The following is a 19075-nucleotide window of genomic DNA, read 5'->3' as shown; positions in this document are numbered from 1 at the left end:
AAATGTAGATTATGACTTAAAAAATTTTTTTCTTTGAATACTGTAATTTTGTAATCTTAATTGAGGCACTTGAACTGTCATTATTTTAAACGGTAAAAATAACATTTTTAGAAGAAAGAGAAGAGGGCGAAATAAAAAATGAAACAGTGCCCACATATACAAAGAAAAAGGACACAAGCAAGCAACACTGCAGAAAGCACGAAGAAAATACACCTGAAGAGACGAGAATATATAAGGGTAAATGCTACTACTGTGCTAAGGTAGGAAATCGTGCAAATGACTGTAGAATGAAAACAAAACATATGGGAAATGCAAACAAAATATCAAGAAAACTAACATCGGTTATGCCGAAGTTCATATAACCTTGCAGAACTTTGAATGTTTTAATCTATTTCTGTCTCCAAAGCTCCTGTTCCATCTCCTTTGCAACCCTATTTTATTTTTATACCCTTGCAGAGGGTATCATAAAATCGGTCAGATGTTTGTAACGCACAGAAGGAGACGTGTCCGACCCCATAAAGTATAAGGATATATTCTTGATCAGCATGAGAAGCTGAGTCGATCAGTCTGTACATCTGTCCGTCGGTGAGTATGTGTCTTACTCAGCCATCGTAAAAGCTATCGGGATGAATTTTCTTGGGCTTTTCATTACCTTCGTGAGATCAAGTATGCAAATCTTTAAGATCGGATCACTATATCATATAGTTTTATATAGTAGGTGAAGCAGATGGAGTATATAAAATTTACTAATTGTGATAGTATAAACAACCTCAGATCTCAAAATTTGAATCTGATCGGATAAATAGAACACAAGTTACAGTCAATATAAATCGGCTCTGCCGGCAGCGCTGCTTGCTACGTCATTCGTCATCAACAGAGTACATGACAACAAACACACACACACGCAACGCTACAAAAACTGTATGTGTGCGTTGCTTTGCTAAGGGAATGAGGGAAGAAGAAGAAAAATTTGAGTAAAGAGTTGAATTGAGTCGCAGAAAACAAATTTTCAACATGTAAAATTATTATTGCCAAGGACTGCAAAGGTACCTATATAAACTTCGGCATTACCTTCTTTGATATTTTTTAAATGACATATTTCTGCTGCATTTTGCCAAATACTTTTGGATTTGTAGGTAAAAGCTTCTAACATTAGTATTTATTCCATCCCTTTTCTCCGTGCTTATGTTGTGTGCCTTCAGTTCATCCACAATCCAACTCGAAACAGCTTCGGCGCTTCGACTGTTCTCAAGGTAAATACTAAGCAACATTTCATAGGCGAACTCTATCTCAACTGAAAAAAAAAGAATATACGCACACGGCCGCCAATTTCCGCAAAAACGGTGACTAGGATTAGTTTGTAAACAGTTTGCACTGATATACTTTCTCGCACAATATCGCACACAATTATTAACCATAATAGACAGACGGGTTAGGTTTCTCTACAATTGGACGACACAAATAACACACAAAAAACATACTAACAAAATAAAGCAAGGTATCGAGTATTTATACTCGGGCCAAATGTTTACTAAATCCGAGTTAGATTTTTATGAAAAAATAAAAGTAAATTTTAAATTACTCCGTCTCCGTGCAATCGCCTAAGAAGAGCAGTTTGCCAAGTCGTTTCGGTGAAAGTCGGAGGCAAGTTTTTGTAATAGTACCCTCAGCTTTAGAGAATAGAGAATGAGCTTGCTTTTCTCGTCGACGCATCGCTGGCATGCTTGTATAAATTTCACTAATTAGGGAGATATATCGCCCCTTTTACATATAGCATTGAAAGTTATGTTATCTGCGCTAGACCAAGATTTTTTGGTATGCAAATTAATTATTCGGACTGTTATTAATTATATTATAAACAAAAAACAATCGCTCCATTTTGATTTTTCGAAAATAATGAGGTTAGGTTTCAATAGTGCCAAATTGGACGAGAAAAATAATAGTAGCATAAATTTTGAAGACCACAAAATTTCAAAGTATAGAATTTTATTTCAGGGAAGTAGTTTTAAAATAACCTAGACCTATTCAATATCAGCCTATTTTTATTAAGTGGCATGTCCACTGATCCCCATTACGGCTGCGCAGTGACGCGGCATGAAGTCTACCAGTTTCTGGCACCTTTCTGGTGTCATGGCCTTCCGTTTACGCTCTATAGCAGTCCATGGACCTCTTTTAGTGATTGGATTTGCAGCAGCTACTCCCTTCTTCGCACCATGGGCCTTATGACACTGGGCGTTATGACATGCACCCAATATAAATATCTTCTTTCTTTTTATGCTTATACATGTTAAAGGTGTTTCCTGATGTTTTAAGAGTTTTGAAGCAAATCTTGCACCTCACTTCGTCGTTTCATATTTTTAGTAAAATTTTGTCCAACATTGCTTAGATTGGCGGCATTCTTCTAAGGGCACAAATTTCAATAAACTGCACCGAACATTTACATTAACATTTACTTTAACTATAAATAAAATTTACTTTAATAATATTTCACTTTTTATACCATGCACCCATACGATAAAATGGTAAATTAAATTCGCCAAAATGTATGTAACAGGCAACACTTTTTCGACCCCATAAAGTATATATATTCTTGATCAGTATCAACAGGCAACATGTTATTCATATAAACGTTTTTCTCATAAGGTCGGAGTTTGACGCTATGGAGCTTATATGTATGTCAGAGTGCGCGAGATACTGAGAAATGGTTGTCAACAGAATTTTTTATCAATACATATATTTGTTTAACTGGTGCATGGTATACATAAGTCAGCGAGAGATCTAACTTGCTTTATTTTAATGACATATGTTGAATTTTTTTTTTTTATACCATACACCCATAGGGTGAAATGGTATATTAAAGTCGCTAAAATGTATGTAACAGGCAGAAGGAAGCTTTTCCGACCCTATAAAGTATAAGAGATCTGCAAAATTCACTTTTTTTCTTGATTTACTCATACGTTAAAATTCTGACTCAATTCCACTCCCTGAACGAAAGTCAGCGTTGAGTGGAAATCAGCTCATGCTGATGACCATACGAATTGCGTATATGCACAGCCTTCGGTACACATTTCGGCTTATCCGAATAATCGTGCCATTCGGCTCAACCGATGAAACATTCATATGTACACGAATTCACTGTTGAGTTTATTCATGATCAATGTGCTACCGATCTTTTGGGCGTATGTTGTATCGGCTCAACATTTATTTAAATCAACACGTATGAGTTTGTTCATGTGCTAAGTCAAGGAAATCAATTTCACAAAAGATTATACATATATTTTCATATTCAATGACAACGAAAAGAAAATTAACAAAAATGAAGCAAGTAAGTCGACTCGTCGACTTGGGTATACCATACACCAGGTGAAACAAATATTTCAAATTTCGAAAACCAAATGTATGTCTATTAAATTGTTTTTACATGTTTCATAGTATGTGCTATCTCGCTCACTCTACGAACACACGAGCACTCTAGCGCCGCTACTAGCCAACGGCCAATTCTGGCCTTGTGGACCGCTTAGTAAAATACGTTCATACGCATATTTTGCATGTTTCTAGTCCGATTTATTAAAATTTCGTAGTTTGGTAGAAATAGATAAGATTAATTAGTCTGCCGAATTTAAATGCGATAGTCAAAAAACCACAGGAGGAAATCGGTTTTTTCTAAATTATGGAGGCGGAAGTGGGCGTGGCAAAATGTGAAAATATATAAATTCTCCGCGCATACTATGCCAGTATACATACTAAATTTGGTGACTTTAGCTTTGTTAGTTTTTGATAAAATCAGTTCTGTTTAATTTGCGGGGGCGGAAGTGGGCGTGGCAAAATGTTTAAATAGCCAATATCTGCGCGTCTATTAAGCTAGTCTACATACCAAATTTAATGTCGGTAGCTATGATAGTTTTTAAGGAAATCAGTTTTATGTAAATTCCGTGGGCGGAAGGGGGCGTGGCAAAAAGTTTAAACAATTAGTTTCTGCGCGCTAACTAAACGAGCATATAAACCAAATTTGATGTCTCTAGCTATTATACTTTTTAAGAAAAACAGTTTTGTGTGATTCCTGGGGGCGTAAGGGGGCGTGGCAAAAAGTTTGAACAGTTAATTTCTGCGCACTAACTAATCGGGTATACAAACTAAATTTGATGTCTCTAGCTGTCATACTTTTTAAGAAAAACAGTTTTATGTGATTCCTGGGGGCGTAACGGGGCGTGGCCGAAATTCCAATTAACTCTGTACATTTGCATAATACACGAGTATACACCCTATGGGTGTATGGTATAAAAATTAAAAAATTAATGAAATAAAATAAAAAAAAAATTTCACACTTATGTACACATGTAAGTGACTTCGGCATCATGAGCTGATTTTCATAACAGCCGATTCGATCTAGCCATGTCCGTCCGTCCGTCTGTATGGACACGCAGATCTCGGAGGCTATAAGAGCTAGAGCCACCAAAAGTGGTATGTATTCTAGAGCTGGAGAACCATCGATAGTGGCGTTAGTCGATAGTTTTTCCATCGATGGTTTTAACCATCGAAGATTTATTTGCTGTTAAAATTTGAATTTTTGGAAAATCAAAAATATTTTTTTTCATGCAATGAAGTCTAAAATTCATAAGAAAACAAAACAAGTTTATTGATGATACCTGTTTTTTTTTTACAGCTATAATACAAAATTTCATTCAGTTTTTTGTTAAATTGTTAAAATTTAAAACAAATTAACATTCATATTTCATATGTACTTATTGTTAGTCTAAGAGATCTATGTTTGGTTTAAAATCTTCATTAATGATCGTATTCTTCCAACCATTAAATCTTATTCAAAAAAATTATTAGGTTAACGTGCTTTTCCTTTAAGGAACTCCGGCGGTCCGTGATAATCGCCCCTGCCTTACTAAAAATGCGACTAAGGGCATTTAATTGATGTTCATTAATCTAAAAGAAGAGAAAATTAAAACCAATTAAGTAAAAAAATGTTTTTGGTTACCTTCCAGTACTGAAGCGGATCGGTATCGTGAGATGCATTGCGTTGCTCCATGTACTGTCGCAGCATTACAATCGCATCCGCCCGGCGATTTGATACTTTATCACAAAATTTTTGCTCCACAAATTTAAACAAAAATGGTGATCTGTTCTCCTTTGGCAGTTCCTCATTGTTGGGTTTTATCGCATAATCTTTAAAGGTACACAACTCTTCTTCTAGTGCTAATGCAGTTTGTTCCACATTTCCTGCATTTTGGAATCCCTCCTTTTTGAAGCGAGCATCAAGAAGGGTTCCAAGTCTTGGACCAGACCGATTCTCGTAAGGGTATAGCCTCTTTTTCACCGAGTTCATTAAAAATGAACAGGTTTCCGTGCCAACTGTGGTCATTTTAGGTAACAACTCTTCCAAATTTTTTTGTCAAGGAATGATTAGCGAAATCATTACAGAATCTGACGATGAAGAGTGTTTTGTTGCTGTCTCAAAGGGCTCAAGTAGAGAGCAAAGATACTCGATCACACGAAATTGGTCCTCCAATAAAGGAATCGGCGCATTTTGCGATTTTAAAAGAGTCGCAATAAGCGGTTCCCTCGTACGTAGGACCCGTTGCAGCATATAAAATGAGCTATTCCATCTTGTTGGCACCTTTTGCAACAACTTAAGAGGATTATCGGTGGCCTGAGCTTTCATAAACTTGGCATTGGCGATTGAGCTGCTCTTAATGAATGTAAAAATGCGTTTAACGACTTGTAATATTTGCTTCACATTATTATACCCTTGCAAAAAGGGTATATTAATTTTGGTCAGAAGTGTGCAACGCATAGAACGAAGCATCTCCGACCATACAAAGTATATATATTCTTGATCAGCACGACGAGACGAGTTCAACTAGCCATGTCCGTCCGTCCGTCCGTCCGTCCGTCCGTCCGTCCGTCCGTCCGTCCGTCCGTCCGGACGTCCGTCTGGATCAACGCAAACTCCTCCTAGACCGTAAGAGCTACAGAGCTGAAATTTTGCACGTAGGCTTGTGTATACTGCAGGCGTTGTATATCTCGGATTCAGCCGGATCGGACCACTATATCATATAGCTCCCATACAAACCCCAAAATCACGAACAGTGACTTTTCTCAATAACTTCGTTATTTTCTATGCTATTACCGTGAAACTTAATATTAGAGAGTTTACTACGCCTATAAGCGACTATGCCAAATTTGATCAAGATCGGGTGACTATATCATATAGCTCCGATACAAACGGCCAAGTCACAAACAGTGACTTTCTCAATAACTTCGTTATTTTCTGAGCTATTGTCGTGAAACTTAATATTAGAGAGTTTACTACGCCTATAAGCGACTATGCCAAATTTGATCAAGATCGGGTGACTATATCATATAGCTCCCATAGGAACGATTGGTCGAAAACAGTGACTTTTGTAAACAACTTCGTTACTTTTAACGCGATTGCTTTCAAATTAAACATTTGTTAGTTTAGTATATCTGTTAATGACTGTGCCGAATTTGATAAACATCGGGTGGTTATATCATATATCTCCCATAGGAACGATCGGTGGAAAACAGTGACTTTGATCAATATCTTCGTTATTTCCTATGATTGTAGGCCTTTCTTTCTCAAGCTTAAGCCTTTTTAGATAAAACGTTCTTCCACATTGATGGCTAATAGGTAAGGATAGAGTTACCAAAAAAGTTGCAAGGGTATACAAACTTTGACGCGGTCGAAGTTAGCCCCGGCCCTCTGGTTTTTAGCCAAAACGTCTTGCACAACAAGATTTAAGGTATGAGCGACACATGGCAAGTGCTTTTTCTTCAAAATATCACATGCTCGTATCATAGACGATGCATTATCTGTGACAATAGTTTGAATTTTGTCAAATATGGCCCATTCTTCGCAAATTGCTCGCAGTGTTGTGGCAATATTTTCACTGTTGTGATTCGTTTGGTCAACAAGAGGGAGCGTAGACAATACAGCAGAACTCAGTTTAAAATTGTCTATAAAATGACATGTCACCGTAAGGTAATTTACATTGGCTCGGGATGTCCAAGTATCGGTCGTTAATGAGTAATAATCAATTGTATTTAATATAACTTTAAGCTTCTGCAACGAATCCCCGTACATATTTTTTAACAGAACGTCTTTCAGATATGGTCGGCTTGGCAAAACATATTTTTCATCTAATGTTCGTACAAAATGCCTAAAGACGACATTTTCGACTATGCTAAAAGGCTGCAAGTCAAGTACCGCCATGCGAGCAAGAGACTTGTCAATCTGTGCCTTCTTGGTCGATGTGGAGCCGTAACATTCGCTTCGGGCAAACAATTGCTTCATTGTATTGGTACTCCTCTGTTCGTAATTAACAAATGGGTGGACTCGTCTTAGATGTTCCATCAAGTTAGATGTATTGCCACTTGTGCGGTATTCTCTTTGGCAATGTCGACATTTGGCAAACATTTTATGTTTTGATCGGTCAAAATGAAACCAAACTTCCGACACGCATTTTTTTCGCTTATGATCGGGTTTTGCAACAGCAGCGTCATCAGTTATATTAGAAGGCTTTGGTGAAGAGCAAGCAGAATCTTTTTCTAAAAAATAACAGAATGTATTAGAATTAGACTACAATTACTTTTGCATAAAAAGACTTACTTGATGTAGCGACAAATTTGTCCATTTTTAATGAGGAACTGCCAGATAGAACAAGAGGTTGCCTGGTTTCGTTCGCTTTAATATTAAATTAAAATAGTTATATATGTATGTATATAAATATAAATAAAATAAAAAGACTAAATTTCTGACTTACATGCAAAACTTCTCAAGTTTTTCTGAAGCGTCGATATATCGACATCGGCAAATTTCCATCGATACTATCGATGGTCCCATCGATGGTTCTCCATCTCTAGTGCATCAGCAGCAGCAACAGCATGAGCAGCGGCACAGTACTGACTGGCAAATAGTGGCACCTAAACCAGCAAAGCGATCAGTCCCGAAAAAGCGACCTGTTGCTATTCTGGTACAAAGCAAGGGCGGCATGTCATACAGCGATATGTTGAAACTAGTGACCAGAAGCCAGGACGCAAAGTCAGTCGGAGGCTGTTGGCGAAAGCGTACAAAAGGTGAGGCGTACCGCAAAAGGCGAACTCTTGCTGGAGTTAAACCAAGTCGTCGCTGAAAATGTCAGCAAGATACAGCACGACATCGGCACAGCACTCGAAGACCAAGTCGAGGCTAAATTGTTGGCAAATCTTGTTATAATGTACGACGACATTCTGCAGATCCCTCAACCACAAGGATGCGAAACCATCGGAAACGCAGATGACATGGCGTTAGTGATTGTAGCTAAGGATCTTGCTCCGACTGAAGCGATTGTATCCTGCGCAATTGACAAAAATCAGCCGCCGCACACCTAAAAAAGGGGCCAGCTCTGAGGCGAGAATTCGGATTTTTGCGACTTGGCAAAGACGCTGGGATGCCTCTAGCAAGAGAAGGTGGACGCATCTCCTCTTCCCAAGCGTAAAGGAGTGGATAAAGAGAAAACATGGCCAAGTTTTCTTCCAACTCACACAACTGCTATCAGGTCACGGATGCTGCAGATCATATCTTCACCGGCAGCACAGTCGAAGACGCAAGACACATCCAATTCAAATGCGTCAGATTCAATAACTAGCGACAAAGGGTGGCAGAGCAGACCAACACTGCCCTTACACCTGACAACTTGGTCACAGCGATGCTGGCAGAAACGGCGATCTGGGACGCAGTATGCGGGTTTGCGGGTGTGGTCTGTCAAGTCCTCAGAAATAAAGAACGCGCAAGAAACGGATAGGTATGCTAGCATCACGTTTTTGCAAAGCAATTCCCCCTGGGCCGTCCCGTAAAAATTGATTCTTATTATGCCTGCAGTCCGATAAATTAAGATTCTTAATCATATGTGTTGTTATGTTATAAATAAATGAATTAAAAAAAAAAAAACTGTTTATGCAGCATTGCGTGTATGTGTGTATGCACGTACTCTGGTGATGACCAATGAACGTTGATGACCAATACTATCAAGTATATCATAGGACTACTTCAACTGCTGAGACTGAGTAAAAGGCATACGCAACGACGAACGGGCGGACAGACGGACATCGCTATATCGACTCAGCTTCTCATGCTAATCAAGAATATATATGTATACTTTATGGGGTCGGAAACGTCTCCTTCTGTGCGTTACAAGCATTTTACCAATTTTATAATACCGCCTGCAAGGGTATAAAAAATTTTAATGTTCCGCGTTGTTGAAACTCATCAAATATTTCCAATGTGCAGGCTAAATCTAATTTGTGTGAGTTTATTATTGTCTTTATTACTTTTGGTTCGTTTAATCTTACATGGTGTTCTGGTCGAACAAATAAAGATAGATCCTGTATCAACAAGAAAACTCAATTGTTTAACAAACACGTTTTTTTATTAAAATATAAGGTAGTTCGGTTCCCTGCCTGTCTCTGGTTATACACCCTGGTTGGTTGTTGACTGCTAATTGGTTATTGGCTGCTATCGTTAAATATTATGTATTTCTCCCTGATTGTTATTTTATTTGACCTTATCCTGTTGGGAATGAATGTTGGGAAAAATTAGTTTTTCTTGTTTGTCCACTGAAGGTTTCTCCGTTTTTACGCTTGAACTGACCGCTCTGATGTTCTCTATTAATGTTATTACGGTTATACGGGTTTTATACATTGTATACTCGTGTAGGTTGTAAATTTATAGAGTTAATTCGAATTTAGGCCACGCCCACTTACGCCCCCAGGAATCACATAAAACTATTTTTATTAAAAAATATAACAGCTAGAGACATCAAATTTGGTTTATATACTCGCTTAGCTAGCGCGCAGAAACTAATTGTTCAAACTTTTTGCCACGCCCCCTTCCGCCCCCCGGAATAGCTAGAGACATCAAATTTGGTATGCAGACTAGTTTAATAGACGCGCAGAAACTGGCTATTTACAAATTTTGCAACGCCCACTTCCGCCCCCGCAAATTAAACAAAGCAGATTTTATCAGAAACTAACAAAGCTAAAGTCACCAAATTTAGTATGTACACTGGCTTAGTATGCGCGCAGAGTATACATCTTCCTATTTCCTTCTGTAGTTTTTTGACTATCGCATTCAAATTTGGCAAAATTTTATTGAAATCGTACTAGAAACATGCAAAATATGCGTATGAACGTATTTTACTACGCGATCCATATAGCCAGAATTGGCCGTTGGCTAGTGGCGGCGCTAGAGTGCTCGTGTGATTATAGAGTGAGCGAGATAGCACTCTAGCGCCGCCACTAGCCAACGTCCAATTCTGGCCTAATACGCATATGGCATACGCATATTTTGCATGTTTCTAGTCCGATTTATTAAAATTTGGTAGTTTGGTAGAAATAGATAAGATTAATTAGTCTGCCGAATTTAAATGCGATAGTCAAAAAACTACAGGAGGAAATCGGTTTTTTCTAAATTATGGAGGCGGAAGTGGGCGTGGCAAAATGTGAAAATATCTAAATTCTCCGCGCATACTATGCCAGTATACATACTAAATTTGGTGACTTTAGCTTTGTAAGTTTTTGATAAAATCAGTTCTGTTTAATTTGCGGGGGCGGAAGTGGGCGTGGCAAAATGTTTAAATAACCAATATCTGCGCGTCTATTAAGCTAGTCTACATACCAAATTTAATGTCGGTAGCTATCATAGTTTTTAAGAAAATCAGTTTTATGTAAATTCCGTGGGCGGAAGGGGGCGTGGCAAAATTTTTAAACAATTAGTTTCTGCGCGCTAACTGATCGGGTATACAAACTAAATTTGATGTCTCTAGCTATTATACTTTTTAAGAAAAACAGTTTTGTGTGATTCCTGGGGGCGTAAGGGGGCGTGGCAAAATGTTTGAACAATTAATTTCTGAGCGCTAACTAATCGGGTATACAAACTAAATTTGATGTCTCTAGCTGTCATACTTTTTAAGAAAAACAGTTTTATGTGATTCCTGTACATTTGCATAATACACGAGTATACATACCAATTTTGGTGGCTCTAGCTCTTATAGTCTCCGAGATCTGCGTGTTCATACAGACGGACGGACGGACAGACGGACATGGCTAGATCGACTCGGCTGTTGATCCTGATCAAGAATATATATACTTTATAGGGTCGGAGATGCTTCCTTCTGCCTGTTACATACATTTTAGCGACTTTAATGGTAATTTCACCCTATGGGTGTATGGTATAAAAAAAATAAAGTTTTGTTGGATACTCTGCAAGGTTGGTCGCCAATGCCCTAGATTACCAAATAAAACCCGAAACACTTAGCGTAAAACGTGCAAAATCAGCTTTAGATGACTGGCACATTCTTTAATTCAGTAGGTCTATGTGTTTGCACCCTCCAATTTAATCAAATAAGGTCTAAAGCTGTCGGTAAGCGATCTTACTGTTCATAGTAGGCTCCTTGAACGAGACTTCGAAACATATATAAGCGCTTTTGAATTTTGCCAAAACCCATATGAATTGGACTACTGCAAAGAGGAGTAGTGTTCTCGGCACAGACAAAAGCATTGAAAGAAGGAAAGTAAAGCTTTTATTGGGAAATTATCTAACAATAAGATCTTAAGCGGCAGATCCCAGTTCAACTTTGGTGGATTTAATGAAAGCAGTTGCTGCCACCCCTTATTGCCAAGAATAGGTATAAAGTCCTTAGAACCAAAGGTTACATAAAATTTTAAGTTTTAAATAATTTAGAATCGACAGATTTTTATATTTAATAATCACTGTTATTTTTATGGACTTATAAATTTTAAAGATTTTTTCATTTGGTGCATGGTATACCAAAATTGGGGAGACGACTTATTTACTTCATTGCAGTTGCGGTAGTTATTTTATTAAAATATTATTGTATATTAAGTAAGACTGTTTTTATATGTGCGAATTCAAATTAAACATACGTTCTATTTGCAGAAGCAATATATTTTCCTTTATCGTGCTCTATTGGACACTGCGACATTTGGAAATACAGATATATCTATTAATGCCATGCAGTCAACAATTGAATCCCTTAAAAGAAAGGCCAATGATGGCAAATGCAAGTTGGAAATCGAATTTGAGGTTTGTATCCGAATACAATTTTTTGCGTCAAGCTTAAATTACTCTAACATTATTTTAATTTAATTTTTTTTATTTTGCGTAGCAAAAACACCAGTCCCGCACAGAAATAATATTATTTTTTGTGCTATCGCCACATAAGACACATTAAATCAAACATCACAATACACCAATACAGCATAAAATTCTTTACATATTTTTAAAATAAAGTATATGGACATTTTCGTGGTTTAGCTACGGACGTTTGTACACATTCAAAGTTAAAACCAGAGTGCCGAGGCTAACTTCGACCGCCTCAAAGTTTGTATACCCTTGCAACTTTTTTGGTAACTCTTTCCTTACCTATTAGCCATCAATGTGGAAGAACGTTTTATCGTACGTTTGCGAAATAATGACCTACAATCTTAGCATAGGAAATAACGAAGATATTGATTAAAGTCACTGTTTTCGACCGATCGTTCCTACGGGAGCTATATGATATAGTCACCCAATCTTGATCAAATTTGGCACAGTCATTAACAGATATATTAAACTAACAAATGTTTAATTTAAAAGCAGTCGCGTTAAAAGTAACGAAGTTATTTACAAAAGTCACTGTTTTCGACCGGTCGTTCCTATGTGAGCTATATGATATAGTCACCCAATCTGGATCAAATTCGGCACAGTTTTTAAAGGCGTAATAAACTGTATAATATTAAGTTTCACGATAATAGCACTGAAAATAACGAAGTTATTAAGAAAAGTCACTGTTCGTGACTTTGGCGTTTGTACGGGAGCTATACGATATAGTGGTCTAATCCAAGTGAATCCGAGATATACAACCCCTGCAGTATATACAAGCCTACATGCAAAATTTTAGCTCGGTAGCTCTAACGGTCTAGGAGGAGTTTGCGTTGATTCAGACGGACGGACGGACATGGCTATTTGAACTCGTCTCGTCGTGCTGATCAAGAATATATATACTTTAATTTATATTTCTCAGTTCCACAGTTTAATCTATCTGTTAATGACAGTCATTTGATCAAGATCGGGTGAATATTGTCACATTATTGTCACTCGTCGAAGTCGGTCGTGTTTTTTTTGCGCTCTCGCTCAACTACTTTTTTTTTCGTTCTTTTGTGCACTTAATTTATAACATTTACATTAAATTAAATGATCTCAACCAATTTTTATAATCGCCATATTCATCGCGAAGTTCAAAGTTAAATTTTCATTTACATTTTGATAAACATTAAAACATTAACAAACCAAATTATTATTTTGTTGTTGCGCTGCAAACGAAATTATTATTTTGTTGTTGCGCTGCTTAGTTTTTGATTTGTTTCTATTCTTTGCTCCCACCCGCGCTCTCAATTTATAGTTCACATTTTGTTTTTATTTGTGTGGTGTTGGTGCTCTCTATTCTTTTGTTTTCTCTTTTGATCGCGCTCGCGGCCGTTAACTTCGCGCTTGTGACATGTTTTTGTTGTTGTGTATTTTAAAACAAAAAACTATTCTCTTTTATTTGTCTCTTTGTCATTTGCTAATTGCAGTTAGCTTTTGCTTTGGTTTGTATACGCCTTTCTTAACATATACATTTTTCTCATTTTATTTACATATTGATTTGTAATTTGTTTTTGATAAATCAGTTTTTTAAGCAAGACCAGTGAAGACTTTCTTTACTATTGGCTGTGTGATTCAGTCAAGGTGCGCGGTAGTATTGCACAGGGTGGTGGCCTTAAATGGGGCTGTGATTCATGTCGTGGCTTGGAGCTGGAGATGCGGGGTTTTATGAAACGGGCTGGGGATGCTTTTAAAACAGGGGTCGGCACGCATACAATCAAAAATTAGGTTTTGCATTTGTGTGTGTGGCAACAAGCACGAAGTACGAAACTTTTTCTTGCTTTACACTGAAAAAAAAGTATAGCAAAAAGAAATATTTCTTGCTGAACAGCAACTGATTTGTGTGTTGCAACAAACACGAAGTCCGAAACTTTTTTTTTAATTTTTCGTTTAATTATAACCTACTTTAAAGAAACTTGAAAGCAAATAACGCATTGCACATCGAATTCAAATTGTCAATTAAGAGAAAACTAATTTTTCCATTCGTCAACAAACATTTTTTAAGTGTAGTTTTGTAATGTGGACCAATTTTTTTTTTTTTTTGAGAATCATTTTTTTTCTGACAAGCACGAGTCGAATTGTTTCCGAAGTGTCATTGCCGAACCTACACGAGCATTTACAGTGTATGTGAGAAGACAGCGCTGCGGCAGAGCTAGGCCCTATTCCGGGGAATGGGCCGTGCCGACCACTGATTTACAACCCTGTCAGCTGGCGTTGTAGTTTCCGAACCGTCCGGGCAAACATCCGTTCCCAGGAATATTGCCAATAAAGTAGTTACAAGAGGAGCTAGTAAAGTGTTGGCTGCTTCTGCTGCTACTGCTTCTGCTGTTGCAGCTACTGATGTACCTGGCACTTCTAGTTCCCTTGTTGTAGTCCCACCCAAAAAACAAATTTTTATTTCGAGACTTGATCCCAACTTTACTTCTGATGAAGTCATTGCCTACATCCAAAGTTCAAGCCCCTAACATTGGGGTGGAAAAGTTCCGTTTCTCATATACTCGGGACATTTCGTCCCTCAAAATAAGTGTCTCACCAGATCTTTTTGGCCAAATATGTCATAAAGATTTCTGGCCAGAAAACCTTATTGTAAAAGAGTATACAATAAAATAGAAGAATCGGCTTCCGATTAGCCTGCTACCTCCTTCTGGCTCGTCGGCACTTGTGGGCGAGTCAAAAAACTAACTTCGTCCCTAACTCTGGCCTATCAGAATGTATGGGGACTAAAGTCTATACTCTCTAGACTCTATGTAGATAGTTTGGCTTTTGACTTTCAAATTCTTGCCTTTACTGAACTTGGCTGAAGCCTGATATTGCCGATGCTTCAATTTTCACCTCAAAATATTTAACATACAGACATGATCGGACTATCCGTATTGGTGGTGGTGTTTTGATCGCTGTTGATTCAGCGTTCTCGTCTAAAATTGTCCAGTCTTTCAATCAGGAGGTTGAATTTGTTTGTGTTAAAATTTCTTTAAATTCTTTTTCTGCCTATATTACTTGTTCGTATATTCCACCACAGTCCGACTGGGCACTATACATTCACGATTTGTAAGCTATTCAACTTATTTCCTAATATCTCTCTGACAAAGACTTGCTCGTTGTTTTGGGAGATTTTAGTTTAACTGAGATTGCCTGGACCCTTTCATATGATTCTTTATTACTGTTGCCCTCCTCGTCACATTGTTTCATGGATGGTCTGCTGGAGTTGTCCCTAACTCAAATAAATCCTGTCCGGAATAGTCGTGACAGATCACTAGATTTGGTATTTTTGATGGATTTTTCCAACTGCGATGTTTCCAGGACTGATCGCTTAGTTATCCCTGAAGACAACTTTCATCCAACTCTGGATGTTAACATTGACCTTCCTCTTGGGGTTATGTCTTGTTACACTAGCTCGATGCCTCTATCCCTATGTTTTCGCAAGACAACCTTTATTAAACTTAGTAAACTATTTTTAGTTAGCATTGGTCATATTTGTATACTTGCACGGATATGGACTCTGCCATTTCTGTCTTCTATAAAACTCTTAAGTCGTTCTTTGATGTTTGTGTCCCGCGTGTGACCCAAGGATGGTGTGATAGACCTTGGTTCTCACGTGAGTTATGTAACTTAAAGAACGTAAAATCAAGATGCTATAAAAGATTTAAGAAATCCGGTAAAGCATCGGAATTTCCCTTCATGTAATTGCTCCGTCAAATTTTATCTTGCTGAATTCACAATGCTATAAGGATTATCTTCAGCGTTGTAAACTTAAGTTTTCTCGCGATCCTAAGCAATTTTATAACTTTGTCAATGTAAAACGTAAGACATCAGTGCACCCGTCTTACTTGTCTTTCGAAAACAATAAAGCTAACCCTGATAAGGCTATTGCCTGTATGTTTTCTGATATTTTTGAAACATCTTATTCGGCTGACATATAAGCTTTTTCTGAAACTTGGCTCAACTCCTCTGTTTTGGATAACGAAATTCTTTCTAATAACTTTATTTCTAATAGGCTTGATCGTGTTGGTCGTCGTGGCAGTGGAGTGCTCATTGCTGTCATCTCAAATCTGTGTTCAAGTGTTGTGCCGATTGATCTGCTCTTAGGTGTTGAGTTTATTTGCGTTGAAGTTACAGCTTCTGATGTCATGACCTACATGTACCATGGTGATGCTTTGCAAACTATTTTTAGTCGTCTTAAAGATCGTGATTTCTTTATAGTTTTAGGTGATTTTTACTTGCCATATATTTCTTGGCTGGTTGATGACAATCTATCTTTCTTAATTCCTTCATATTAACATGTTTTTCTTGATAGCCTACTTGAATGTCCACTATATCAGTTGAATTCTTTACTTAACTCTTCTAAAAGAATACTCGATATTGTTGTGTCTCGGATCGCACTGTTAGTTCTGTATCTTAAACACAGCTCCTTGTGAAGCCTGAAGATCCTTATCACCCTACCATTGAAGTTATTATTTCTTACAATTTCGTTACTAATTCATTTAATAACATCTCAGTTTCTCGTCATAGATGTTTTCGTAAAACAAATTTTAATCTTCTTAACAACCTTATTTCCTCTTTTGATTTGTAATTTTTATTTGAGTGCTGTGATATAGATGTGAGTTGAGTGGGCTTACTCAACTAAATTTATTGATTAATTTAATTTAAAGTAGTTTGGAAAAGTTACAATTGTTCAGGTCTTAATCTGCTGCTTCGGTTCACTTCCTTTTTCTCTCACTGCTGCTTCGTCGACTCTACTTCTACTGTGTCTCTCTCGTGCTCTTCACTTCTGCTGTCTGCTGTACTCTCTGTTGTTCTGCTGTTAAACTCTGCTGTTCGTGGTCATCTGTCCGCTTGCTGCTGTTAAGCCTCTGTAACTCTCCATCGTACCTTACATTCGGCCATTCCTGATCATTCATCATTCATCCAGATGATAAATCGTCTTCGTTGTCCTTAATATAGCGCCAAATTTTTTATATAGTCGCAACTGGTAAAAGTATTTGTAGGCCCTTCGACAAACGCTGCTTTCCTTACGTCGTATCTACCATTCCTCTTTACTTGCGTCACCTCATAAGGACCTAAATATTCACTGGACAGTTTTTTTCCTGCGACAAACTGCGTCCTGCGTATGGCGACTAAGTCTCCAACCTGATATCCGGCCTCTGGCTTTCTTTTTATTGTCAAAGTACTTCTTATAAGACTTCTGCGCTTGTATAATTTCAGCTTTCGCGTTCTGTCTCATTAGTTGGCGTTCTTCATCAAAGCGTTGGTACATCTCTTCTTCAAGTAGCTGTATTAAACGGTCTGCTGGTTTATTGTTCATCTTCACACCAAACATGAGCTCGAACGGCAATTTTTTGGTGGTTTACAGCTCTCTGTACTTCTGGAACTGCCTTAAACCACTTGGTTGGATCGCTTTCGGAAATCTTTGCAATAACCGACAAAATTGTTCGATTTACTTTCTCCACCTGTCCATTTACACGAGGAACTCCCGTTGTGGTCCATATATGCTCTATGCCATTCGTTTTCATATGCTCCGCAAACAAGTTGGCCGTGAATGCTGAGCCTCTGTCGGAAACTATACGCACAGGATTTCCGAAGATTTGTGACCAAATATCTATTTTTTTTAGCGCTTCCTCGCAGCTTGTAGTTTTGGTCGGAAACAGCCAAATAAACTTTGTAAAAGCATCAACCATCGCCAAGATGTATTTATACTGCTTCGTAGTGGCATCCATGGGGCCTAAGTGGTCAATATGCAACGTATGAAGTGGTTGGTCTCCTTTATCAACATAATTTATTAAACCCTCTTTCTTGCCCAGTTTTTTGTAAAAAATTATACATTTCACACAGTTATTCACAATCTGCTGAACCTTTTGTTCGAGATGGGGAATCCAATAAGATTTATACACAGCATGAAGGGGTTTTTGCACGGCGAAGTGACCAAGATTATGAGCGTCGATAATCACCTCCTTTTTCATCTGCTTCGGCACAACAAGGAGATCGTTACCGTTTTCTTCCCTGTAAAGAAGTCCACCTTTCATCTTGTATCCCTCAAACGGACGGCTGCCCAAAATCTCCACTGTATCCCCCTGCCGATGATGAAAGATCGAATTTAGATATGAAATCAAATCCGAGCAGCGCGTCGTATTGAATGTCTCTATCCGCAATAACAACAAATTTGTGCGAAGTCGTCTCTTGATCAACGGTAACCTCTGCTTCAAAGCATCCAACTGGGCGTATCATATTGTTTCCCAGACCTCGCAGCCTCGAAGTCCATTTCTTCATCATGACGCCTGGAATATTGTTGAATACCGACTTGGTCACCAGGGATACATCGGCTCCCGTATCCACTAAGCATTCCACATCGACTCCATTGACAGCTATCCTCTTCACACGTGTAGCATCACGAACAACATTAATGTCTGCAGCTGAGCCAGGACAATTTTTCGCCATATGTCCCTCTTTATTGCACCGAAAGCATTTCGTTGCAGCATCGCAATCTTTACAAAAATGCTTAACGGATCTACAATTAAAGCAGTGCTTCTGCTTATTTGGGAAATGAGGCGATCTCTTCTGATTCGTCTCGTTGGCCAACAAAGGTCTCGCAGATCTTTCGGCAACGCGCTCATACACAGCATACTGCTCCTGAAGCTTTTGAAAGGATTTGCAACCATAGAGAGTATATCTAAAGTCGCTTTTCAACTGCAAGCCGTCGACAATATAGCGGATTACGGACTGCACATCAACGTCACCAACCGCTGCCAGCTTTCTCATCTGAAGAAGATACTCGTGAAACGACTCCTGATTGTGCTTTTTCCGATCCCGTAGCTCTGCGTCAATCTCGGCGCTGCATTTGCTTCGTTGGCCAAATTCACTCTCCAGCGT

General features: G+C 38.2%; 1 protein-coding gene across 1 annotated transcript in view; it reads left to right on the top strand.

Annotated features, from left to right (window-relative positions):
• Ptp69D (Protein tyrosine phosphatase 69D) overlaps positions 1-19075 on the top strand; it is a 187852-nt gene that overhangs the window by 62983 nt on the left and 105794 nt on the right. Inside the window, 1 exon segment of the mRNA XM_068283924.1 lies at positions 11966-12112. Within this exon segment, the coding sequence (XP_068140025.1) occupies positions 11966-12112 (147 nt within the window).

Source organism: Drosophila tropicalis, unplaced genomic scaffold (genome assembly GCF_018151085.1).
Source record: "Drosophila tropicalis isolate 14030-0801.00 unplaced genomic scaffold, ASM1815108v1 contig_23, whole genome shotgun sequence".
In the NCBI taxonomy this organism is placed as follows: Eukaryota; Metazoa; Arthropoda; class Insecta; order Diptera; family Drosophilidae; genus Drosophila; species Drosophila tropicalis.
Note: the sequence above shows the minus strand (reverse complement) of the source record. Positions and strands in the feature narration are given on the sequence as shown.